At 38.1% G+C, this 26,532-nt stretch overlaps 4 protein-coding genes and 2 long non-coding RNA genes across 7 annotated transcripts; 5 read left to right on the top strand and 1 right to left on the bottom strand.

The window, feature by feature from the left end:
• The first annotated feature begins 1,258 nt into the window (after positions 1 to 1,258).
• LOC129780042 (tigger transposable element-derived protein 6-like) lies at positions 1,259 to 2,833 on the top strand. Its single transcript, XM_055787911.1, has 2 exons — positions 1,259 to 2,075; positions 2,134 to 2,833. The coding sequence occupies exons 1-2, from the start codon at positions 2,045 to 2,047 to the stop codon at positions 2,709 to 2,711; spliced, it is 609 nt and encodes a 202-aa protein (XP_055643886.1). The 5' UTR covers positions 1,259 to 2,044; the 3' UTR covers positions 2,712 to 2,833.
• On the bottom strand, positions 2,806 to 3,950 carry LOC129780043 (uncharacterized). The gene is made up of 3 exons (XR_008743819.1): positions 3,380 to 3,950; positions 3,195 to 3,319; positions 2,806 to 3,136 (listed from the first exon to the last, which is right to left on the bottom strand). It is a non-coding gene; the product is annotated as an uncharacterized LOC129780043 (long non-coding RNA).
• A 5,183-nt stretch (positions 3,951 to 9,133) lies between these two features.
• Positions 9,134 to 11,175, top strand: LOC129780040 (uncharacterized). Its single transcript, XM_055787908.1, has 3 exons — positions 9,134 to 9,992; positions 10,050 to 10,508; positions 10,572 to 11,175. Exons 1-3 carry the CDS (start codon positions 9,265 to 9,267, stop codon positions 10,954 to 10,956), a joined length of 1,572 nt encoding a protein of 523 aa, XP_055643883.1. The 5' UTR covers positions 9,134 to 9,264; the 3' UTR covers positions 10,957 to 11,175.
• Positions 11,176 to 11,359: 184 nt separating this feature from the next.
• Positions 11,360 to 12,585, top strand: LOC129780041 (uncharacterized). 2 transcript variants are annotated; one of them, XM_055787910.1, is made up of 2 exons: positions 11,360 to 11,802; positions 11,858 to 12,585. In XM_055787910.1, exons 1-2 carry the CDS (start codon positions 11,691 to 11,693, stop codon positions 12,463 to 12,465), a joined length of 720 nt encoding a protein of 239 aa, XP_055643885.1. In that variant the 5' UTR covers positions 11,360 to 11,690; the 3' UTR covers positions 12,466 to 12,585. The 2 variants fall into 2 exon arrangements, with proteins under 2 accessions (XP_055643885.1, XP_055643884.1); XM_055787909.1 differs by having other exon boundaries at positions 11,360 to 11,798.
• Positions 12,586 to 16,723: 4,138 nt separating this feature from the next.
• Positions 16,724 to 18,419, top strand: LOC129777574 (ribosome biogenesis protein NOP53). The gene is made up of 5 exons (XM_055783934.1): positions 16,724 to 16,938; positions 17,000 to 17,419; positions 17,484 to 17,698; positions 17,774 to 17,945; positions 18,003 to 18,419. The coding sequence occupies exons 1-5, from the start codon at positions 16,835 to 16,837 to the stop codon at positions 18,340 to 18,342; spliced, it is 1,251 nt and encodes a 416-aa protein (XP_055639909.1). The 5' UTR covers positions 16,724 to 16,834; the 3' UTR covers positions 18,343 to 18,419.
• A 1,800-nt stretch (positions 18,420 to 20,219) lies between these two features.
• Positions 20,220 to 21,278, top strand: LOC129778032 (uncharacterized). Its single transcript, XR_008743350.1, has 3 exons — positions 20,220 to 20,307; positions 20,367 to 20,804; positions 20,861 to 21,278. It is a non-coding gene; the product is annotated as an uncharacterized LOC129778032 (long non-coding RNA).
• Positions 21,279 to 26,532: the final 5,254 nt, after the last annotated feature.

The raw sequence follows: 26,532 nt of genomic DNA on the forward strand, positions 1-26,532 counted from the left end.
AACATCATTCCGATCTGTTAAGAAATGTTCGAGTTATAAGCTTTCGAAATGCGGGTAGGGTTAGCACACAAATCGGCAGAACAAATACACGGGAAAAAGGAAACTCTTCCAGTTTTCCAGAATTTAAACCGTTTAGAGATTAGTGTGCAAATCATGAGAATTCGCTCACAGTGAAAATAGTGATTAACGTTAACTTTATTTCATTAAAACGTGACCTGTTTTCTGATTTGGCACCCTTCCTGAAAGACGTAGTTCTACGTCAAAAAAACAGGAAGTGGGTTATATCTATGGTATAACCGCAAGGGTGACGTAGGACTCTCGTTGATATAGAGATCATTTGTATGAAGTTGAATCTGAATTCATTCTGAATGAATGAATATTTGGAGAACTTCGAAAACGAGAGCGTTACGTTGGAGGCACAAGGTTTTATGCATCCAATATTGGATACGGAAATATCCTACTGATGGGGAAAAATAATCTTCAGAAGCTATCCTGTTGATTGCGATTGATTGAAAAACCACAAAACCAAATGTATTTGGTCACAGTGTTACATGGATAGAATACATTCAATTAAACTCTTTCACATGAATATATTTTGAAAATTCCCAGAGGAACTGGCAGATTATTTTCAGTAACGATTAGTTATTTCCACATTTTCCTCGATACTGGAAGCCCACCAGTGGTCAATGCCAACTCGATATCCACCTGTTAATAGCACTTGATTGAAACATATTTGGTCACAGTGTTACATGGATAGAAAACATTCAATTAAATTCTTTCACATGAATATACAGTAATTTACATTTAATGCGACATGTCGAGGCACCACTCAGTGTCGCATTAGAGGAGATTGTGACCTGTAATTGGACATTCACGCTGACAGTGGTCAGTGTCGACGTCTGGTGGCGACTTTCAATTCGGGCTCCGAACTAGATAGTATAATCTCTATTAGATTAGAAGGCACGAATGCAGTTTTAAAATGTTAAAATTTGAATGAAAATTTCTACATTATGTTATTCAATTACTTGAAACAGGTATTTTTTACTCTTATTGAACCGTTTGTCCATACATTTCTGATATTTTGACTGAAACTTTTCATTAAAATTGAAATTGTCTTCAAACACAATTTTCGTATGAGATATTTTCACCACCTGTAAAAAAAAGTGTATTTTATTTAAATAGAATGCTAATTCGATACGGATAGGTTAACTTTTATTCATAATTTTAATTTTGAAAACGTGTTCATTCCGCCTGAAAATTATTTACTATCTTCGACGCTCCCGAAATCGTGGAACAAAGCTCAGTGCCGTCAACGCGAATATCAACAAACACAGCACAAACGAAAAACAGAATGTGAAAAACAAGTTAGAACCAGAAAAGAAAAACAGCAAAATGGACTCAATTTTCGTAGACATTGGTGAAGGATACATGCAAGGAGAATATTTAGATGAACATTTAGAAGATCTACTACCGGCCAACATTCATTCGAGCTGTTCTATTGCTTTAGAACAAATCACCGTCAGCGAAGCTAACAGCAAGCCTGATCAAAATGACCGTCCAGTGGAATACAAGAGACGACAGTATAATGTCCTCACCATCAAAGATAAGAACATAGTCTGTGAAAGCCTTGCCTACAAAGTCATTGGTTAGTTCTAGCGAAAAAACTGCACCCGGACGCAAGTCGTTGAAGGAGAGACTGACAATTACACCTTGCAGCAATGCAAGTGGTAGCCACAAATTACCCTTACAAGTGCTTGGCCGCGCATCAAATCCTAGGTGCTTGAAAACGCAAGGCGTGCCTGATGGGATACACTATTTTTCAAATAAGAAAGCGTGGCAAACTAGTGCGACGTTTACTGATTGGTCCTACTCCGTTTTCGTTCCTGAGATCAAACGGAAGGCAGCTGCACAGAATAGACCGACTAATGCGCTTCTAATTCTAGATAATTGCACCGCACATTGCAGTAAAGATAAGTTTCAAGTGGATGACGCAGAAATTCAGGTGATCTTTCTTCCTCCAAATGTGACAAGCTTTCTTCAGCCTATGGATCAAGGAATCATCAATGCTTTTAAGGGTAATAATGTCATTACATTTTCGAGTCCAAGTTAGTGAATATTATTTTTATTTTTTAGTTATCTATAAATCGAATTTTCTGCGCCGTGTTCTGTTAGAAACTGACAGCGATCGCCCAGTTACAGAAGTTATCAAATCATTTAGCCTTTATGATGCTATTCAACTAGCGACTGATGCGTGGGCCACTGTAACTCCAGAAACGATTGCTAACTGTTGGCGCAATCTCTTAAGTCAAGATCAAAACTATAACTCGTTCAACGATTTCACAATTTCTTCACCAACAAGTGACCCCCGTGTGTTGCTTTCTAAAGTAGTGCAACTCGTTGATCCAAACTACGAACTGACCGAAGAAGAAGTTCAAGAGTGGCTAAGCAACTCAGACAACATAGATGTAGCGCAAATATATACCGACGAGCAATTGGCCAAGTATATTGCCTCTGGTGGTGACTTTTTCGAGGCCGACCATGAAGAGCAAGATTGCGATACTAACGAAAGTGCTGAGGGTGATCTTAGTACTTCGGTTATATGTACTCTTGGAGCAGTCAATCCGAAAAACGCAATGATTATAAGTAGGCTATCAGCATCATGGATGTACTCAAAAATGTTCTTATTGCTGTTGGTGATGACCGTAAATTAGTGGAAGCCGAAAAATGGAAAAACGAATATGAAAATGAAATTATTCGCCTTCTTGACGAATAACAATAGTGAATTTTAATTAAGTATATGGCATGATAACAAAAATACAAAATGATTGGTTGTAACACCATAAATTGTTTTGATTGGAAAAATGGTTGAAAATACTCCTAAAAATTTATCGTGTTGTAAAAACTCGCACAATGGTATATTCGTGTTGACGGCATTGATTCTTCACTTTTAGTTTATCGAACTGTTCCTGATAATTGGGCTGCTCTCGGATTAGTATTGCGACTGTGCCTCATTTCACACCCACTGCTGCTCCCAAGTCTTCCGACTCGGCGTATAGCAATATGGGATATTGCGTTTCTCACAAACAGATGGCAAGTGACACATGATTTCCACTTTTCTGCAGCGAAAATGACAATCCTGTAAAAATTGAGATGCGAATTAGAGACTTCCGATTAGATATTTGACTTTATTCAACTTTTTTATAAATTGCAACCTCCATTTCAACACACAATATACACATTGCTTTCCCTGTTTCATTATTCCGCGGACGCACTTGAACATCCTTTAATCCATATCGTAAATAAGATTTGTGTTTTGAGGCTGCAATTAATTAATATAGATAAGAACATGCGGAAATAACGTTAAAATATCCATCTAAACCTTTTTTGATAAGTTTATGAATGTTCTTGGTTAATTTCTTCGGCGCCATGGGCTGAGTGATTGCATTCGTATTTTTAAGTTTCACATCATATTCTTCCTTAACGATAGTTGTGTCGATTTCGGCATCTGGTTTCTCTACCTTTATATTTCCTATTATTATCTCGAAATCAGGGGATAGTTTAGTTGACCAACGCCTTGCAATACCGCAATGCTATTTCTTGCTTCTCGATTCCGTAAACTATCGACCGTGGAAGGCCCGTTTCGTCAGCCACTTGTAGAACACTCTCACCACGATTTATCAAAATGTTATTCTGAGTCCATTTTGATGTTTTTCTTCTCTGGTTCTAACTTGTTTTTCACATTCTGTTTTTCGTTTGTGCTGTGTTTGTTGATATTCGCGTTGACGGCACTAAGCTTCGTTTCATGATTTTGGGAGCGTCCACGATAGTAATTAATTTTCAGGCGGAATGAACACGTTTTCAAAATTAAAATTATGAATAAAAATTAACTTATTCGTATCAAATTAGTATTCTATTTAAATGAAATACACTTTTTTTTACATGGGGTAAAAAAACCTCATACGAAAATCGTGTTTGAGAACAATTTTATATTATATATAATGAAAGGCTTCAGTCAAAATATCAGAAGTGTATAGACAATCGATTAAATAAGAATCAAAAATACGTGTTTCAAGTAATTAATTAACATGGTGTACAAATTTTCATTCAAATTTTATTATTTCAAAACTGGCTTCGTGCCTTCTAATCTGATATAGATTACACTATCGAGTTTTGTCCCAAATTGAAAGTCGCCACCAGACGTCGACACTAACCACTGTCAGTGCGGATTCACCTCTGTCCAATTAGATGTAAACATGTCCAATTAAACGTGTCGCATTACAGGTATGTCCAATTAAAAAAATGTCGCATTAAATGTAAATTACTGTATTTTGAAAATTCCCAAAGGAACTGGCAGATTATTTTCCAGCAATGATTAGATCTTTCCGGAACTTTCTCGATGCTGAATGGCATCCTAACGAAAAGAGTTCTGCGCGTGTATGTGTCGATCCTTCGCCGTCCACCTCCTCCAGCACGTTAGGCAACGATGTTGTCTTGTCGATGTCCTCACGAAAAATGAATGTGTCTCACCACCAGAATATCGCTTAAGTATGCTTTTTGTGTGTGATTGAATCGAGAGAAGGTGTGGTTTACAATGGCAATTTGGAAGGCAAACTAGAGGGGAATGAACTCTCTGAGCTCGGAACTTTCGGCGACTGAGCAATAATCGATTGCGGGCGCATACAATATTGGATACGGAAATATCCTACTGATGGGGAAGAATAATCTTCTGAAGCTATCCTGTTAATTGCGATTGATTGAAAAACCACAAAACCAAATGTATTTGGTCACAGTGTTACATGGATAGAAAACATTCAATTAAACTCTTTCACATGAATATATTTTGAAAATTCCCAAAGGAATTTGCAGATTATTTTCAGTAACGATTAGATATTTCCACATTTTCCTCGATACTGGAAGCCCACCAGTGGTTAATGCCAACTCGATAACCATCTGTTAATAGCACTTGATTGAAACATATTTGGTCACAGTGTTACATGGATAGAAAACATTCAATTAAACTCTTTCACATGAATATATTTTGAAAATTCCCAAAGGAACTTGCAGATTATTTTCAGTAACGATTAGATATTTCCACATTTTCCTCGATACTGGAAGCCCACCAGTGGTTAATGCCAACTCGATAACCACCTGTTAATAGCACTTGATTGAAACATATTTGGTCACAGTGTTACATGGATAGAAAACATTCAATTAAACTCTTTCACATGAATATATTTTGAAAATTCCCAGAGGAACTGGCAGATTATTTTCAGTAACGATTAGTTATTTCCACATTTTCCTCGATACTGGAAGCCCACCAGTGGTTAATACCAACTCGATAACCACCTGTTAATAGCACTTGATTGAAACATATTTGGTCACAGTTTTACATGGATAGAAAACATTCAATTAAACTCTTTCACATGAATATATTTTGAAAATTCCCAAAGGAACTGGCAGATTATTTTCCAGCAATGATTAGATCTTTCCGGAACTTTCTCGATGCTGAATGGCATCCTAACGAAAAGAGTTCTGCGCGTGTATGTGTCGATCCTTCGCCGTCCACCTCCTCCAGCACGTTAGGCAACGATGTTGTCTTGTCGATGTCCTCACGAAAAATGAATGTGTCTCACCACCAGAATATCGCTTAAGTATGCTTTTTGTGTGTGATTGAATCGAGAGAAGGTGTGGTTTACAATGGCAATTTGGAAGGCAAACTAGAGGGGAATGAACTCTCTGAGCTCGGAACTTTCGGCGACTGAGCAATAATCGATTGCGGGCGCATACAATATTGGATACGGAAATATCCTACTGATGGGGAATAATAATCTTCTGAAGCTATCCTGTTAATTGCGATTGATTGAAAAGCCACAAAACCAAATGTATTTGGTCACAGTGTTACATGGATAGAAAACATTCAATTAAATTCTTTCACATGAATATATTTTGAAAATTCCCAAAGGAACTGGCAGATTATTTTCAGTAACGATTAGATATTTCCACATTTTCCTCGATACTGGAAGCCCACCAGTGGTTAATGCCAACTCGATAACCACCTGTTAATAGCACTTGATTGAAACATATTTGGTCACAGTGTTACATGGATAGAAAACATTCAATTAAACTCTTTCACATGAATATATTTGAAAATTCCCAAAGGAACTGGCAGATTATTGTAAGTAACGATTAGATATTTCCACATTTTCCTCGATACTGGAAGCCCACCAGTGGTTAATGCCAACTCGATAACCACCTGTTAATAGCACTTGATTGAATCATATTTGGTCACAGTGTAACATGGATAGAAAACATTCAATTAAACTCTTTCACATGAACATTTTCCTCGATACTGGAAGCCCACCAGTGGTTAATGCCAACTCGATAACCACCTGTTAATAGCCGCGCGTGTATGTGTGTGTAGCAATGTCTTCCCAGGGAACCGTTTTTGGCATCACTCTCCTCCTGATAGATTCCCTTCTGGCCTAGGGTGCACAAACAGGCTCTTGGTGACACCGTTCATCCGCGCTTTCATGATAAATAAAGAGCTTCACCGCAACAGCGACAACATGCTCCAATCGCTGTTCAATTAGAACTGAGTGGATTTCCGAGCGCCGCTCGCTTATATACCGATTGGTGATAGCCTGTTTTGAAAGCAATTTTAAGACTATTGAAACAAGTTTTTGGATCAAAAAGTAACAAGTATATAACGCGTAGACATTTTATCTTTCGAATGAAGTGTTTATCATACCATTTCGTTCAGTTGTTTAGGAGCTATTAACGCTCAAAATCTCGGTCTCCGGCGTAACGCTTTCGTTTTCGAAACTTTGATTTTACACCCCGGTATAGAAATGAAAGACGTAGTCCTACGCCAAAACTGCTTAGTATAGACTGTCATCACAAGTGACGTTTTCAGTTACCCCTCAGTATGCTTTAGTAATGCTTATTTAAGGCTGTAACTGAAGCATTTAAAGCAGGGGTTCTCAAAGTAGTCGATACCGACCCCTTGGGGTCAATATCGGTTTCTCAGGGGTCGACGAGATCTTAAGATCGACCCCTATTAAATAACACAAGTTCATATTTGAAACTTCCAAGATACTGCATAAGTTGTGTTACGAGAACCAACTTGTTATAAGAATATAAAATTATAATAGCAGAGAGTATTGTTTTTGTAATTTGTATTAATAATTATTGATTACACCTGATATTTACATAATTGTATGTTTATTTATTGATGCGAAGATTACGTCAAGATGCTATAGGGGTCGATGATATCACTTCGATCTGGAAAAGGGGTCCCTGGCCAAAATAGTTTGAAAATCCCTGATTTAAAGAGTCCTATTTCGCCTTTCTAGCATTATATCCATCCCATATTGGTTTATAGAGTGTAATAAGCATTTATTCAGTATTCTGCATGTGGATACCGTGCTGATTTAAGACCATTTGTTAATGCGTACTGGTTACCTGGGTATAGTCCAATTCTTCGACAAAAACGGAACCTTGATTAGTGTTTTATTAAGATGGGCTGAACGAAAATTCAAATGAATAAAAAGAATGGATGATTGTATTCAAGACACGACCGCTTTAGACGTAGGACTATGCATTCGTTTTATTTATATTGCGTTATACTATGTTGCTTCGATGACCACCAAAGGGGAAGTGAAAATTTCCCTTAGACGAGATATTTATAAGCTAGCGACAGCGTACTTACTGTGCAAGGGTGGAGTTTACATCACAAATATTCTCTTTTCGTTATCTCCTTCGTTGTTTCTATTCTCGTGGCTGCATGAGTTATCCGTTATTGCTAGCACGATTAGGTAAACTCACAAATGGACAGAACGAATGTATGGGAAAATGAATATGCTTCCAATTTTCATCAAATTGAACCATTTTCAGACTATGGAATTGTAATGTATAGCATATCAAATGAATTTTAGAGGTATGCAATTCGTCAAAATCCACTCGCAGCAAAAATAGTTATTAACGTTAACTTTATATCATAAAAACGTGACCTGTTTTCTGATTTGGCACCCTTAATGGAAGACGTAGTCCTACGTCAATAACTCAATTTGTTTATTTCAGCCTTGAAGTTTGGGATAATTATTCAAACGGTATGTAACCGGAAAACCATCGATTTTTAGAAGTGGTCGTGCAAAAGAGCGAGTGAATAGTTGGAGGCGATCTGGCGTAGTGGTAACATCCATAACTCTCACGCTAAAGGTCACGAGTTCAATTCTCACTCCCGACATTCTTCCAAAAATGGAAGTTAAGTGACGAACCTACCAAATGTGTTGAAAGTCACTATAATACAGATAAAAAAAAAGCGAGTGAATAACACAGAGACAAAAGTCTCCATTGGTTACTAAGGACAAAAGTAAGCAAGTGATATTGATAAAAAAGCGAGCGAATTACACTGAGACAAAGGCCTTACCTTTATTGACAACATTGTCGGTCAGTAGTAGCAACTTAATACAAATAATACCTACCAAAAATCCACAAACTCTATCATACTGAAATGTCTTTACATACTTCAAAATGTCTTCAAAATGTCTCCACACCAAATCAAATGTCTTCACAGTGAGTCAAATTCGCGTTGACGGCGGAATTGTGTCGACATCTGGATACGACATTAGTTTGTATGAGGCCAACCCTTCTCTATAAGATTAGTCGGATTAGTAAGGCAGTTTTAAATTACTAAAATTTGTATGAAATTTTTTTCTTGGCGTTATTTACCTACTAGAAGTACGTTGTTCTGACCCTAATTTAAACTAATTTCTATGAATTTTCAGATGTTCTCGCCAAAACTTACCATTATAATATAAAATTATCTTTAGACATAATTTTTGTATGATATTTTTTCACTACTTGCAAGCAAAAGTGATTTTCATTTAAATAGAGTACTAATTTGGCTTGGGAAAACTAATTTTAATTCATATTTTTTATTTTAAAAGCGTGTTCATTTCTTTTGCAAATCCATATTGTCATGCCTACTCCCCCATTTCGTAATACGAAGCTCAATGCCGTCAACGCGAATGTCCTAAAAATGAAGACATGTCTTCAAACCTGACATCTCTGCTCACCCGTACCGGAAATGTCCCACCTTCACCATTAAAATATTGGTTTATACAAGATACGACTCTGTCTTTTTGTAGTTCCTCTGAATATTTGCAAAACACCGTTAATTTCAAATCTTTTCTACGAAGCAGTAGAAACAAGTTTCTTTGCTACTGTTTCTATTGGCTAAAACAGGTCCTAAATCGGATAAAAATGTCTCTGTTACCTATCGCGGAGTGTACTGTTTGTAAGCTACAAACAACATTTTCAGTTCCGTGTTCCAACTGCTGCCACACATATTGTGCTGGTTGTTTCGGTATGCCGAACGACAGCGCAGGGGGCAGAGTCCGACTATTTTCACTGCTTTCTGTCCGACTATGTTTCCGTTGCAAAACCGTGAAGCAGGAGGAAACATCGGAAGTCGAGCAGGAGCAGTGTAGTTCTCACGGAAGGCATTTTAGATTGTTCTGCTTTACCTGTGAAGCGCTACTTTGCGACGATTGTTTTCTTCTGGAAGGAGCTCATATGCGTCACAAAATCGATTTTGTTGATGCGGTTTACAAGGAGAGACGCGCAAATGCCGATCGCATGTTAACTAATTTGCAAAAACTACAAAATCCCGACGTTACACTCTGTGAGAAAAACTTGGAAAGCATTCTCGTCGCAGAACGATCGATTTCGGAAGACGCTGAAGCAATTTACCAGCAATCGAAGCAAAACGTCAAGCGAATCATTAATGCACGGAACCTATTACTCCGGGAGCGGATGGAGCTGCCTGCGAAAAGGCGAAAGTTAAATGACGACTTGTATAGAAAGGTAACTCAGTTACCACGCGTGGAGTTCTTCAAAAAGCAAGCCTCTATCCATCGACAATGCGATGAACTGATTTCATGTATTGCCTCCGAACAATTTGTTCCGACGCAATTTGACGATATTGGATGGTGATTGTTCTTGTGATACATTTGTCTAATCTATAATCAGCTTTCAATTACTTGCAGCGAGTTGGTTCCGTCGTATAAGATGTACACATGCACACTTACCGATTTTCATAGTTCGCTTCACTGGTCACAAAACTGGGTAACCATTTCCGATATCGCGTGGAATATTTCGTTACGTAAAGACGGTAACATTTTTTTAAAAGTGGAATTTTGTGACGACACAGCGAATCGTGAAACGTATAAACTTCTGGTCATCGTTCCCCACGAAGATATTCGGAAGACGATTCGTAAAACCTACTTCCTTAACGGTGAATCTGGCGAGGAGACAATTGCTTCGGTTGCGTTACTTTTGAAGGAGAATTTCATCAATTCGAACGGAGATCTCGTCGTGACAATAGGTATCAGACCAACTAATATTGTTACCGAAAATCGAGTTTTGAAGGTACAGACTCGTGAACTGCAAGACAAAATCAATCAACTGGAAAAGGAACTGTCCTCATCAGAAATAGATTTGCGTTGGTTAGTCATGGTGAAATGTGAAAAGAAATCACATTTTTAAATGTTTTGTTTTCCCCGTTCCAGCAAATTTTACATTATGCACTTCAATTTGAGTATTTCAAAGCAGCTTAAGAAAAATCAAGTGGCACACCATTCGTCACCCGTTTCGGATCGCTCTAGCCGACAGTGGTGTCTCCGGGTGTATCCAATGGATGACACAGACGCGAATCTCCGGGCGTATGTGGTGCTACGCCAAGGTACTCCCACAAGGTGCCGCTACTTCATAGAGCTCATACACAACAATCCCAACAATAGTTTGCGTTTTTGTACCGAAATTTTCTTCGAAAGATTGAATGAAGGCCACGGGTGGCATCACCTCGCAACCCGCGAAAAATTGCTGAGCGATATCGGATACTATCCGAATCAGGTGTTGCGCTTTAGATTTGGAGTGCAACCTATCGATGATTGAGTTTTGGTTCTATTATAACATTTATCAACCCTTTCATTTAAAGAGAAAACGAATATGTGCGTTTTTTATTATCTGGAATAATAAAACCTGTTATGTACCGAACGGTACAATATTCAATGTTTCCTGTGCAAACTTTAATGTTAAGCCATCGAGTACTCATAGTTTTTGGAAGGTTGATATCGGAAGCAAGGCGTTATACTATAGGTGGACCGCAATGTCAAAATTGCTGTTCGGCCATTGCTCGTGAAAAAACAAATCATATCTTTTGGTGACAAATGCATTCGTTGGCAAAATAGCTGCTCGCACTTTACTGTAGGCAGGTAATTTTCTGGATTTTTTCGTATAACAATTTCTCATAATTGCTTCTACTTTTTTCAGATATCTACAATCAACGGTCGAATTAAAAACAGTGCAGAAGGATGTTTTGAGTATATTTTACCTTCTAGCCGCGCAATCAATGCTTTTCTTTCCAAGCAAGCAGCGTTTTAATCGTGCGTGGTTTTATTGAGCATTTAAAAAAGTGTTATTTTTTTTTGTTTTATCATCAGGTCAAAAGCATGAAATAGAATCGTACGTAGTACAAATTTATCGGCACAATCTGATCAAGGACGGAGGCATCATCAAACGGAAACTACGCGAGAAACTTTTCGAAGAGATACAACTGCGCCGCAACACTCGTGTCAAAATGGACGAGTTGGGCTGGGTGTTGATGAACCACGATTTGATAACACGTAATGAGCCAAACCAACAGCATGCCAATAGTAATCGACCAAATAATTTTAAATTCAACATGGAGCGGTTGCGAAACCTACTGGAGCAGCACGAACAGAACAATCACGCTGGTGGGTCGGTTTGATATATTTGTTCCGCTAAAGAATGATCATATTTGTTGATTTTTCAGAGTTGACTTCCAAAAAGCAAAACAAATTCCTGCGTATGCTGGATGCAATTTTACAAAACGACAAAGTTTTGAAGGAAATTAAAGAGATGGTAGTGGCGAATCGACTTCTATCGGAAATTCATTATGTGACTACGGTGGAACGTATCCTGAAACACAATTTGGACCCCTCTTTGCGCTGCTGCTTTGTATGCCGAGAGTATTTCCACACTGCCGATGAGTATACCAGTTATTTCCAAAAATTGCACGGTGAGAAATTTCTTATTGTTGCGGCGGTGGATCGATTTCAGACTAGTCAAAAGTTCAACGTTCTACATCACTACAATGTCCTTAATCCGGTGACAATATTCACGATTTGCAACGTATACCACACAGCCCTAATAAAAAAAACAAGAAAAGACGGGTCTAATATTTTACAATACAGAACAAATCTACCACTTTCCACGAAAGTCGGAGAACCACTATATCGGTTCGACATGGAATGGCTAATACATATAAGGCAGAAAAAAAGGTTTAACTTTGGAATTCAACATCCTATATTTCCTCGTACCATTAAGTTCATGGCGCATTTGATGTCGGTCATCGTAGCTGCTGCTATGGAAATAACGTGAGAATATACCTTGATTTTTCTGAGGTTTCCAATTCGATTGGCCATAGAAAATATTCCATTTATGAAGTCTATCTCCATCTCGGAGAAAAGTGTGGTAAACAATGTCCGGGTTATTTTTCGTTATGAAAACCTTGTTTCCACATCCTTTTACTGCACAATAATACGGCATCTGAAGTAAATAAAATATTCACAATATAATTTTGGCATGATAGAGAACCGCGAGATGAACGATTATCTGTGGAGGAGTTGGACAACAGATTTCTTAGACTTATAGCACTTTTATCACACCAACAAGCTCATCAAATCCTCACGGTCTCCCAAAAATATTGAATAATATATAATATAAATACCTTATTGCAGCTATATTACACTATTTTTCACGAATATATATTTGTTTATTTCTTCCTTCAGTTGTTTTCCTCAGCGAGTTGATATGAAACCATAACCACACAACCAAACAAAAAGTAAATAATTCAGAAAGCTACGTCTCGCTACTCGTCTCACGTATTGTCGTGAAAGTGTCAAGAACGAAACACCTATAGTTTAGCATCTTGATCGGAAGCACGTTCGAGATTGTTACCAGTCATCTTGAACATCATATACTTTTTATATATACAGTGATTTGTCTGTCCAATAAGATGCGAATCATTGTGCTTTAAGAATGTTTATTCAATGAATTATGCAACTCTTTCTGTTTGATTTTTTTGCAGTTTTTGATGTAGGGCCTTATCATTGAACAACGAAGTCCTCCAGGTAAATGGTATTGGCGATCTAACGTACAAATCTACACCTAGGCGGCGCTGCGGTGAAATTGATGATGGTTTTTAATTTTGCCATGTGAGCTTATGGAAGGTTTGTAGTTCTTTCCATAAATTACAATGTTATAATCATAAAAGAACATTTGATTGCGATGAGTTTATAAGAAATTTAATTCTGCGCAATTTTATATATAATATGTTATTTATTTACCTCTTTCAGTAGTGAAAACTATAAAAATGTTGACAATGGTTGAATTAAAGAAGGAAATTCGAGAGTACAATCAAACACAAGTAGAAAAATGCACGATTCCTGCATGTGAGAACTACCTTGGAAAGCCCGGGAGTAAAATATACGTGATTTGTTTTTTAAGTTTAAGGTTACATTCGCATCATTTTCTTAAACCTAAAACATTACATTCGCATCATTCTCAAAAACAAAATCCAGATGTCTCACCGATCGTTTACGTTTTGCGTTAGATCGCCAATTGATCGCCACAAACCGTAATCCATTTTTTATTGAAGTGATGATGTTGCTTCACCTGTTACACATTGATATAAGCGCCTTGGACGGCATTAAGCTACGTGTGCTTTCATTGGGAGTCGAAAATAATGATGGATATTCAGGTGGAATAAACCTGCTTTCAAAATCAAAATTATGAATGGAAATTTACTTTAACGTATCGAGTATTTATTTTATGTGATGAAATAAGAAGTTTTTCCAATATCGCAAAAACATATTGGACGAAAACTGGAACGAACAGGAAATGCATCGACAAATGGTTAGGTGAGTGCCAGAACTACATGTGTTAGGTAATCAAGCAATATAAAGTAAAAACATCATTCAAACTTTTATATTTTTACACTGCACTTGGCCCTTCTGATTTGATAGAGAATAATTTACCTCCCAAGCACTAATATCGCCACCAGATGTCGACACAGTACATTTGTCGTCGCAAATATAAACAAATCAGACTATATAACGCACATCCATCCAAATCACCGCATTCGTGAAACTGGAAACGTTTTTTTTTTATTACAGAGTCAGTTTGGCACTGACACAGTTTTAAAAACGAATTCGCTATATGAAAAACATTCACATACACTGGCAACGGCAACTTCAACTTGACATGACGTGACTTGAACGTGACGTGAATGTTGTATGTGAATCACACTTAACCCGGAACTTCGAGTTTCGAGTTCGCTAATTCCAAAGTGCATTTCTGTGAAATATAACTCCAATCACCGCTTGAACAACCACAGAAGTATCTTCTTCCATAATAATGTAAACAAAACACATTCTTGTCAATTGTAGCGGGTTCACCGCGCGTAAAAGTTCGCTTGTCGCATCGCATCGCGTTTACTCTGGCATACGAGGCAGTTTTTTGCAAAAACCAAATGAACGCAGCCAGTAGAATCGCGTCGCATCGATTGTCGCGTTCACTCTGGCATCAATCTAATAGCGAATTCGTTTTTGTTCAGTTTCAACCCCAGTGCCGTACTAACTGCTGTCAAAACGTTTTTTTATTCACTCAGTTGCGTACTCAGTGTCGCACTAGTTCGCCCCGAAAGCTGCTAGTTTCGCACTGAGATGCTTCACGGGTTGGCACTCGGGTTCACCAATACAACTATACTGAACTGTCAAGTTCCGAGTATTATTTTGGAAAATCTAGAAATGAAGACTATGAAAATGGAAAAGCTACTGCTCTTGCTGTTGTATTATTGGAATCGTAATCCTATTCGGATTCTGATTTTGAAGAGTATAGTCGTGTAGACGGCATTAAGCTCCGTGTGCTTTCATTGGGAGGCGAAAATTATTATGGATATTCAGGAGGAATAAACATGCTCTCAAAATAAAAATTATGAATGAAAATTTACTTTAACGTATCGAATATTTATTTTATGTGATGAAATAAGAGGGGTTTTTTCCGATATCGCAGAAACATTGAACGAAAACTGTGTCTAACGATGATTTTATATTATAATAGTAATTATTTGTGGAACAAACAGGAAATGCTACGACAAATGGTTAAGTGAGTGTCAGGACTACATGTGTTAGGTAATCAAACAATATGAAGTAAAAAATGTCATTCAAACTTTTATATTTTTACACTGCACTTGGCCCTTCTTATCTGATAGAGAATAATTTACCTCAGAATCACTTATATCGCCACCAGACGTCGACACTGTACATTTGTCGTCGCAAATATAAACAAATCAGACTATATAACGCACACCAACAAACCACCGCATTCGTGAAACTGAAAACGTTTTTTTATTACAGAGTCAGTGTGGCACTGACTCAAGCCGGGTTCAGACGGTGCGAGCAAGCATACGAGTCGGTCTAGTCAGTTACTGCAGTGCAGCTACTCACACCGTGTGAACACATCATGCCAGTTATTGTCATGTGTGATCCGGCGTGCGAGCTACTTCAAAGTTTTTTGAATTTACTCGCACTCGCATGCTTCAAAACGTCAAAAACAGAATTTAGCGTTCGAATCAGGGATGCCAAATGTAAAGAAATGTCTCTATTTTTAAGATATTTGAAAATATGCGAAGATATTTATAGACTTGAAAATTATTGGAAAAACAAATAAAACCCTCATAGTTTCTTAACGAAATCATTGTTATTCTGTTTTGCACGCTGGCGGGGCACGCTTTCTTTTTGAGATAGTTTTCTGGAGAATGTCTAATATAGAATCATTATCAGGCACAATTTTCATTCAAAATTCACTCACAACTTGCGAAAAAAAGTAAGGTTCTAAGAAACAGAATACATATTCGATTTAAAAAAGTACATTTTCATTCATTATTTTAATTTTTGACGCGTGTGAATAAAATTTTAAAAAGTCTTCTAGACTATCATTTAAAGCATCACATACTTCCGGAATTATCTTAGCTATGGATGCTTTCGAGATTCTAAAAAATATCGACAACAATCTGAACAATATTCCAGAAGAAAGGCATATCAATGTCATTTATATTATCACTCTTGCAGGTACAGCATCCTTCATGAGTGTATCTTGGCGTTGTATTTGTGGAGCAATTAAATTCAACAGTTTTTCCACTTGTTCAGGTGTTATTCTCAACACTGCTCTGTAATCTCTATAAAATTGTGTAATGATACATTCAACTGAAAACCTAAGATGAAAACTACCAATAAAGAAGTCGATTTCGGACCAATCATTTGACAAATTCGGACCTGATTGCTGTTTCTGACTATTTGATGGACATTTGAAAAATCGCCTGGCATCCCAGGTAAACCCGTGCCGTAGTATCTAGTTTCTCGCCAGCAGCTCACACTATGTGAACGGACAAGGCGAGTCAACCAATTGTCAAGCGAGTCCACCGGGTCAGTAGCTGCTCATTGTCAAGTCAGCTACTAGCAACGTATAAATGGGCCTTCAGTTTTAAAAACGAATTCGCTATAAATTGTTGCACCTTCTATAATATACATGTTGGTTGGCAATATCGGACCACCTATTCTGAACACTTGATAAAAAGCACGTTAGATTTTTGACATCCACTGCTTCAGTTCATTTGTGTACATATTTTGGGAAATAGTTTACCATCAGTTCGAAATACGTGAAGTTATTACAATTCTTGCACTTTAAAATGAATCGTGCGTCTAGAAAAAATAAATCCGCATGGAGGAAAAACATCGATATAACAGATGTAGACACATTCCTTGAAGAACAACGTCAGGACGAGCGTGTCGGGTGCGAATTTCAGCAGATAGATTCCCAATCAACCTTTTAATGTTTTTTTTCTTTCATCCAGTCACATTGCAGATAAATCAAACGATGACCTGTTCTGTTTGGACGTGAGCAAGAATTCGCCCAAATCCAATTTAAAATCTATTCGCAAAAAGAAATTCGCTGAACGTCCAAAGTCGCTCTCTTCGCTAGAAAATGCTTCCAAAGTTTCGGATCCGATAGTGAAACGGAACATCATTAGCAATGCGAGTAAATTGTCTCTGTTGGCAAAGAAGGAAGCAAAAAGTAAAGAGAGGAAGTTTCCATCCAGAGCGCTGAAGAAAACGCAACAATTGAAGGATATTTGGGAGGAAGAAGATTCATCTTTAGGCGAACTAAAAAATGAATGGTTCAATGAAAATGTTGTTTTGCACCATCTGAAACAAACCGGGAAACCCAAAGTAAAGGTGGCCGATTCCACACATGCAAAACCCTATGAAATTCCGTACGTTTCGAACGTTATACCTTAATATACGTTCATCAATCGAAACAATTTTGCTCCATTACAGAAATGTCGAACTGCCCGCAGGTGGAATCAGCTACAACCCATCCATTGATGACTACAACACTTTGAAGCAAGCGATAATTGAAAAAGAGAAACAAAAAATTAAAGCTGAACGGCATCTTGATCGTGTCATCACACAAAAATTCGGTGTAATGTCCAAAGAACAGCGGGATAAGCAAGTGCTGATGGAAATGTCTGAGGGACTGTTTGATCAAGAAGGTAAGCAATGGTGTAATACACACAACATTATTTCAATTGGGAGTCTATCAACAAACTTACGTATTTTGCTTGTAGAAAAAGAAGTCGTAACCAATGAGGACGAAGAAGACTATGCTGCTATAAATTTGCCGGTTGAAAACAAAAAGAAAGATCGCCGGGCAAGAAATAGGAAGACACGTGAAATCGCCAAGCGAAATGCAAAGGTTTCTCTGGACATTGAATTGAAAAAGCTCAAGGATATTAACAGGTAATGTAAAAGATCAAGCTTGAATTTAGTTTCAGACAAATAAGTCAAATTTTCCAGGATGGCTGAGCTTAATGGGGATATCAATAAAAAACAAAAGATCACCAAGAGAAAACAGGAAAATCGAACAGTGCGATTGGAAGAGAAACGAAAGATGCCTGGTCGGGTAGCCTACCTTAAATTCGAAGAAGCAGAGCCTGACTTCGCTGAGCCGGCCGATCTCACGGACAGTTTAAGGGGGTTAGTCTCCAGCAGAAGTCTTCTCGCAGATCGATACAAGAGCTTCCAGAAACGTACATTGATTGCACCGAAGAAATATCGTGATGGAATACCTCGCTCGAACAGATCTACGCTTAAGAAGTGGAAACGTTATGTGCTGGATTCCCACAAAGAAATTTAGCAAATATTTCTTTTTAATCTTATTTCTAATTGGTTGGATGAATAAATGAAATATGTTTCTTTGTCTACATTCGTTTACTCAGATTTTGTTATGATTTACATGTTGCTATCCTACTGTAATGCAAGTCTTGCGAGCTACACAGGAAGTCAGCATTTAAACACTCAGACCCCTTCGGATATATTGAGATTTCGCATGAGGGCAGTCATTTCATGGAGGGTAAGAACTTTTGAAACAACCCAATACGTATTGTGGTAATCCCGATTCGGAGATCATAATATCTCCTATAAAACCTAACTCATTTTGGAATGGTTCAAACTGTTTTGTTACTGGGGTTTTCCAGATTCCAGCACGAAGACATTCTCTAACTGCAGAAATCTCTGGATCATCACGTGAAGCTTCCTCAATTTCGTTAACATCCATCGCCATAGATTCTTGAATTGCCAAAATCATGAACTTGTTGTCCTTTTCGAAGTCATCAGAACCAACCGAGACAAAGAGTCTGCAATGTTTCCGCTTCCTTTACGGTACTTCACCGTGAATCTGAACGATTGTAATCTCAAGACCCATCGTTCGATTCTTGCGCACGGCGTGGATGATGGACTGAAAATTACTTCAAGTGGTTTATGATCAGTCTCCAGTTCGAATTTTCTGCCAATCAAATATTCAGAGAATTTTTCTACTGCCCATACCAAGGCCAAAGCCTCTTTCTCCGTTTGGCAGTAACGTTTTTCAGTATCAGTTAAGCTTTTACTAGCATAGCTGATTATACGTGGACAATCATCAGTGTGATCTGTAAATTGTACAAGAACTGCACCCAAAACAACCGGGGAGGCATCAGCTACAACCCTTGTGCGGAAAGAATCATTAAAGAAAGCAAGAGTGCTAGCATTCGATATCAACTGTTTTAGCTTCTGAAAACTTCTTTGATGTTCATCCGTCCATTTAAATGGTTTGTTAACTCAGATTAGTTCTCGCAATGGAGCAGTGATTGTTGCTAAATCAGGTATGAATTTTCCAACATATGTAGCTAAACCAAGAAAGCTTCTCACTTCGTCTGAGGTACGAGGTTCACGAAACTTTTTTAAAGCTTGAATTTTCTGATCGGTTGGTCGTATTCCATCAGATGAAATAACATGACCAAGAAACTCGAGTTTTTGGACTTTGAATATACATTTATCTTGATTCAGCATAATGTTATTATCTTTTAATACGGATAAAACTTTGGCTAGAGCAATATTATGCTCTTCTTCCGTTTCTCCGAAAATGAAAATGTCGTCAATATAATTAATGACATTTTTACACCCGGCCAAAATTTGCTCCATAGTTTTTTGGAACATTTCTGGAGCGCAAGAAATGCCAAACATAACCCACAATCCAATCGACGAAAAAAACATCGACCTAACAACGACCGTAACGCTGTTACCTATTCACGATGACGACGATGAGGTATCGACATCTGGATACGACATTAGTTTGTATGAGGCAAACTATTCTCTATCATATTAGTCAGCCCGAATCAGTTTATATTTGCTAAAATGTGCATGAAATTTTTTTCTTGGCATAATTTTTTCTACTTAAAGTACGTTATCATGACCCTAATTTGAATTATTTTCTATAGACGTTCAGATATTCTCAAAAAAACTTGTCATTATAATATAAAATTATCTCAAAACATATTTTTTATGACGTTTTTTACCACTTGCAGGCAATGGTGATTTTCACTTACATAGAGTACTAATTTGATTAAGTAAAAATCATGTTCATTCATAATTTTCATTTTAAAAGTGTATTCATTCCTTCTGCAAATTCATACTGTCATGCCTATTTCCCAATATCGTCAACGCGGATAGTTCGTTAGTCAAAAAAAACTGAATAATAAAACAAACCAAATGGCATCACTGGTGGTTCTTTTTTCCACTCCGCTAAACTGTCATCTCAAACAAAAACAAATGGATCATACAACTGGTGAGTATGAAATATATTTCGGCTTTTTAATTATTAATTATTTTATCTTGTCTTATCAGCTATGAATACATTCGACTCGTTTGCTTCCATCAATCGGTAAGTGAGAAAGATGATTTCTCCCATCACCACAGTGCGGATTTCCACTTCTATCACAGCAGCCAACAACATCCATTTTCCTGCAGCAGTAACCTCCAACCCCTGTTGGCAACGCCGGGGGACAGCATCAACAGCAGCAGCAGCAGAATTTGACCATGGTATGGTATTGCGAAGAACTTTCCCCATTAGAGGTTCCGTGCTTCGCGCACATTCAAAAATCCTCTTCAGACACGAAAACTCAACGACAAGGAGGTATTTATCAACTTGCTCAGCTGAATTACCACCCCGGAGGAACCCGAATGCACTGATTCCGTAGTATAGTAGAATGAAAATAGGCGAGGTAAGCGAACGTAATCGCATGAAATTTTAATTTTCGCATTTTTATCCGGATCATACAACTGGTGAGTAGGGAATTCATTTCTGCTTTTCACTTACTAATCATTTTATTTTGTTTCAGCTATGAATACATCCGACTCAATCAATCGGCGAGTGAGAAAGATGATTTCCCTCATCACCACATTGCTTATTTCCTCTTCTGTCACACCAGCCAACAGCATCAGCTTTCCCGCAGCAGTATCCTTTAAGTCCAGGGTGTTATTCCGGGGAACAGCATCAACAGCAACAGCAGCAGGACCTGGCCATCGATAGTATTTCGAGCAATTTTCCCCATCGGAGATCCCGTGCTTCACGCATATTGAAGAATCCTCCTCAGCCACATATCTGTGTCATCAAGGGCAAGGAGGTATTCATCAATGTACTCAGTCGGATTTGAATCGTCAATCCAGACAACCCGGATGCACCGATTCCATTATATACCTTATTTTTATTATACATGGTTTTTTATTATTTTTCTTCAATAAAATGATTAAAAACGATCAATGTATTTCCTTTTCATTTTCAATAACAAACCAATCCAAACAAGCGGCAAGCAGTGCTGGAAGCAGCGCTGCAAGCAGGTCGACGCCTTGCACATGTTGGCGAAAAAGTGGCGTCAAGTTGTTCGATGAATGCATATGAAAGGTCGATAACTCGATTGCAAGGTGGCAGCATTTGAGGTCGATTGTTGACATTTCATCGACCCGATCTTGGCAGGCAAAACGGAATGTGGGAAGTCTTTTGTATCTGTGCGACTTACCTCGACGAGAGTCCGTAAAAGAGTCCGTGTAGTGATCCCCGATAATCGTTCGATTAATCGATTAATCGAATACTTCCTACAGAAAACGATTATTAATCGAACGAATACTGCACAACCAATAATCGAAGCGAACGAATAATTTACGTCGATTAATCGATCCAAACCCAGAGAGAAAAAAAAGTACGGCCGCTGCAGTTTTATCCTGGAAATCAATTATTATCTTTGATGCTCAACTAAGTTCATAACGATGCTCAATAGCGTTAACGCGAATTAAGCTTCGTTTACGACTTTAGGGGAGCGTAAAAGATAATAATTGATTTTCAGGCGGAATGAACACTTTTTTGATTCCATATGGCTTTCTAGCAAATGAGAAATATTAGTCTAACTAATTATTTCTCTCAGTGTGACGATTAATCGATTAATCGATTATTTGGGGCGATTAATCGTATCGAATAACAAACTGCTGAAAACTATTCGATTAGCTGATGAACGATTAATTTCAAAAATCAGGGATCACTAAGTCCGTGAATGGTTGGTGGGGAGATGCTCGGGTCGTGTGTGTGAATTGAGGCGTTACTCGTTTAACGGCTTTGTACTACTCCGCTTGCAACGGTGGATGATGGTACTAGCATAGTTAAGCTCCATTCACAATAGCGTTTTATATGCCACACAGTATCTATACAACCCTTTGTGGCATATGAAGGTTGTAATAAAACGTGATTCTTCAGCTAACTCAATCTGGTAAAATGCATCCTTGATGTCAAGCCGACTGAAGTATTTGGCTGTCTTCAAACTTGGAAGGAAGCTTTCAAACGTGGGCATCATATGATGTTCTCTCATGATAGCCTGATTGGCACGCCGCATATCTACGCAAAGACGAAGATCTCCATTATATTTGACAGTGGTTACCAACGGTGAAACCCACGGCGCTGCTCCTGACACAGGTTCGATGATATCTGCTACGATTAATTGGTCCAGAGTTCTCTTCGATTCGACTCAGGAGTGCAATCGGAGGACGTCTGACTCGCTGAGCTATTGGAGCAACGTCTCTGTTGATTGGAATAATCAGCTGAACATTTTTTATTTTCGGAAAACGTCTCGCTCCAACTGACACAATGCTGTTTATGGACAAGTTTGGTTCTTGCAGTCCGATTTTTAACACGCCAAGGAGTTTGCGGTGTCCTTTCCCAACAGCGGTTGAGAACCTCCATCGACGACGTAGAAAATAGCTGTTTCCTTCCGCTGATCGTTTTTATTCCCAACAACAAATGTTGTCTCAAGAACATGTGACATAACTAAGGGTTTCGTGTTACGGCCATACGCACGCAGAATCGTATTTGGGATTTGTTTCGGTTTCCAGCTTTTAACTCCTTGCTCAAGCATGCTTTGCCAAGTGTCGTCATCGATTATGTTCTTGCTGCTACCGGAATCAATTAGCATCTTAATAAGTACACCTCCAACGTTAACCCAATAGAATTCAGCTCCATCACCAATATGGTAAATGAAGCTCGAACTATTTTCATTCTCTGTTGTTGATATCGCTCGTACATTATCTGTTTTTACTTTCTTACGAGCTGGATATGGAATTGGATCTTCATACCTACGTTTCGTCGTTGACCGACACACTCGAGCGAAATATCCAAACTTACGACATTTTTCGCATTGCTTATTACGAGCTGGGCACTGTTGAGCATTTCCGTAATGGTTCCTTTGTCCACATCGATAACAATATCCATTCGTTGGCTTGCCACTTGCCAATTTTTTTTATGTTATTGTCACATAATTAACATAAAAAAAAACAATTTTCAGCATACAATCCGTCGCCTACTGAGCGTTTCTGATGGAGAGTTGGAACATCAATCCCTTCAAATTCAGTCATCTTCCAGATTCGCAAGTTCGTAAAGAATGGTTGCGATGGAAAAGAAATTTCGAAGTAATAGAACGCAAAAACAACCTCAACGGTTTTTTTTACCTTTCCGTTCCAATTCAAATCGACGGCTTCAGGTAGCGGCTTCACGTCTTTCCTTGCTCACGTGCAACGGATTCTGTTCTTTTCTGCTCACATGCAGCGGATAAAGCGCGATTCACATACAACATCCACGTCACGTTCACGTTCCGTCACGTCACGTTGCGTCAATTATTCTACCATGAAATTCTTATTGGAGCATTCACATATCCCAGCAACGGCAAGTCGAAGTTGCCGTTGCCGGTGTATGTGAATGTTTGCATAAGAACTGCTTGGAAGAATAATTGACGCAACGTGACGGGACGGAACGTGAACGTGACGTGGATGTTGTATGTGAATCGCACTTAACACGCCTTTTTTTCTGCCTTTACCCAGCGGCTAATGCCTTGATTTCAAGCAGCGGCTCGACGCCTATCCCTGCTCTACAGCAGCGGAAATAACCTTTTTCTGCTTATTGCAGCGGCTGTTGCCTATTTTCTGTTACCACAAATTTTTAACAGAATCTTAAAAACTGTCAATTCGTATTTTAATATGTTTGGGAGGCGATCTGGCGTAGTGGTAACATCCATGCCTCTCACGCTAAAGGTCACGAGTTCAATTCTCACTCCCGACATTCTTCCAAAAATGGAAGTAAAAGTGACGAACCAGCCAAATGAGTTGAAAGTCACTATAATACAGTTAAAAAAAAAATTTTAATGTGTGCTCGCTCTTACCTTTAAAGTGCGAAGAGTACGTTTCCGCTCCTCGTCGCCAGATGTGGTAATCCCGATTCGGATAAGGTATAATATTCGGAGATTTGGTTTCCCAATCACTGAACACGTCTTACACTTCCGGAACTATCTTTATTCTGCCTTTCTTTTTTACAATTCATCTCAAAGCCTACTAATATTTTATAATGAATAGCACACGTATATAGAAGGCTTGGTTTATTTTAGCCATCTGAGTAGGTTTATTGAACGAATGCTCCAGTCCGTTTTCCGCCAGTTGGAAAGCGAATTGATGGAGTGTAAGTCTTACCTTGGTTGATTTTTTTTCATAGATATTTCTGGAGTAAAAATGAGAAAACTCACCACTGATTGGATAAACTGGAAGAAAAGTGATGGTAAAACACTCACGTAACGAAAAATTCCCCCAAAAATTACTCGATAACAACGAGAACCTTATTTTCTGCAGACAAAACTTTACATCGAACTGCTCTTTTCACATTACTTTTTTGTTTTTATTTACAATTTTAACAGAAGGCCACCTAGGTGTACACAGTAAGTATCAAAGGTATTGATACACTGTTTGTACATTATTAAAATTTAGGGCCTGATTCTCGAATACACTTCACGTGGAAACGAAGGGCCTGATTCTCGAATACACTACGAATACACTTCACGGTGGAAACGGTATGAAACGCATTCGCGATGACAACGGTACGGTGTCGACATCTGGATGCGAGATTAGTTTCCCACTAAATTTATCATTATAGAATCTAATTATCTTCAGATTAAATTTTTGTATGAGATTATTATATCACACGAAGAAAACAAAGTTTTCCACTCACATTGAATACCAGTTTGATACGAAGAGGTTAATTTTCATTAAAGATTTTTTATTTGAAAAGTGCTCATTCTGCCTGAAAACTCATCATTATCTTCGACACTTCACTAACTCGTAAAACGTAGTTCAATGGCGTGCCGTTTATTTCGTTTCCACCGTGAAGTGTATTCGAGATTCAGGCCCTTAAAATAAAAATGTAATTTATCAATCATACATAGGTGTCCATCTTTCCCACTCTGTCCGTTTTCCCCAACCTTCCCCTATATAAGCATTTCTGAAACGTTTTTCAAAAGACAAGCAGGGATGCCAGGTGATTTTATCAAATATTTTCACATGGTACACTCTTAGGAAAAAAATAGTATATATGACGATTTTTTGGTAAATATTACCAATGATTGATCAATTTTTGCAATACGAATTATTCGTACATATTACTCGATAACATTGGTAAACAAATGTCAAATGCAAAGTATAACCCAGTATAAGCTCAATGCCATGATGATATAACTAAAGGATTACTCTAAAGAAACAATTGGTATATCAGTTTCATAGTTATATCATCAGGGCATTAAGCATTTCAGATTATTATTACAGAGTGTCCTAAATATGAAGCTGTCCGAAATATGACTCAGAACGGTATATACTTGTAGATTTTTTCCTTGGAGAAGATTGAAAAAGGCAAGTGAATGACCCCGAGGCCAAAGTCTCCATTAATTACTAAGAACAAAAGTAAACAAGTGACACTGAAAAGCGAGCGAATGACACTGAGACAAACGCCCTACTTCTTTTGACGATATTTTCAGCCAATAGTTAGAATTTAATGTAAATAATATCTCTCCAAAACCCTCGTTCGCTATCATACTGCAATGTCTTCACATATTTCATAGTGCCTCCAAAATGTCTTCACAGTAAGTTGAATGTTTTCAAAATGAAGACATTGAAGGCTCGTGTCCGAATAAATACAAATTACGTTAAATCAATTTTTTTAATTCAACGTTTCCCCTTCGGGGGATTTTCTCAAACAAATAGCGAATTCGTTTTTCGTTCAGTTTCAACCCCCGTGACGCACTAACTGCTGTCGAAAGGTTTTTTTATTCACTCAGTTTCAACCTAGTGTCGCACTAGGTGTTACGGACCCAGTAAAATGATTGAAATGATTGACGAAAACAAATTTGTTTGTAAACAGATTCAGGCGTACATATGTTTTGACTCAGCCTGGGTCTGTATGAGATAAGTGCAAGCGCATAATTTATGACGCTCACGAAAATAGAATCAGGCAAGAGAAGCCATAAAGATCATGAAAAGCAATAAACCCTCCGGGGGAAAACACAATCAAGTGGCTTAGGTCTTCCTTCCACGGCAAATACAGATGCCGATGCGAATGGAAGAATCATAAATAAATAAAAAGGATCTCAAGATAACATCAGACGGCGTGTAGACGCACTTGTTTACTTTAGATTCTTGTGGTAGCGTAGATTAGCCG

This window comes from Toxorhynchites rutilus, chromosome 3 (assembly GCF_029784135.1).
Source record: "Toxorhynchites rutilus septentrionalis strain SRP chromosome 3, ASM2978413v1, whole genome shotgun sequence".
NCBI classification, from domain to species: Eukaryota; Metazoa; Arthropoda; class Insecta; order Diptera; family Culicidae; genus Toxorhynchites; species Toxorhynchites rutilus.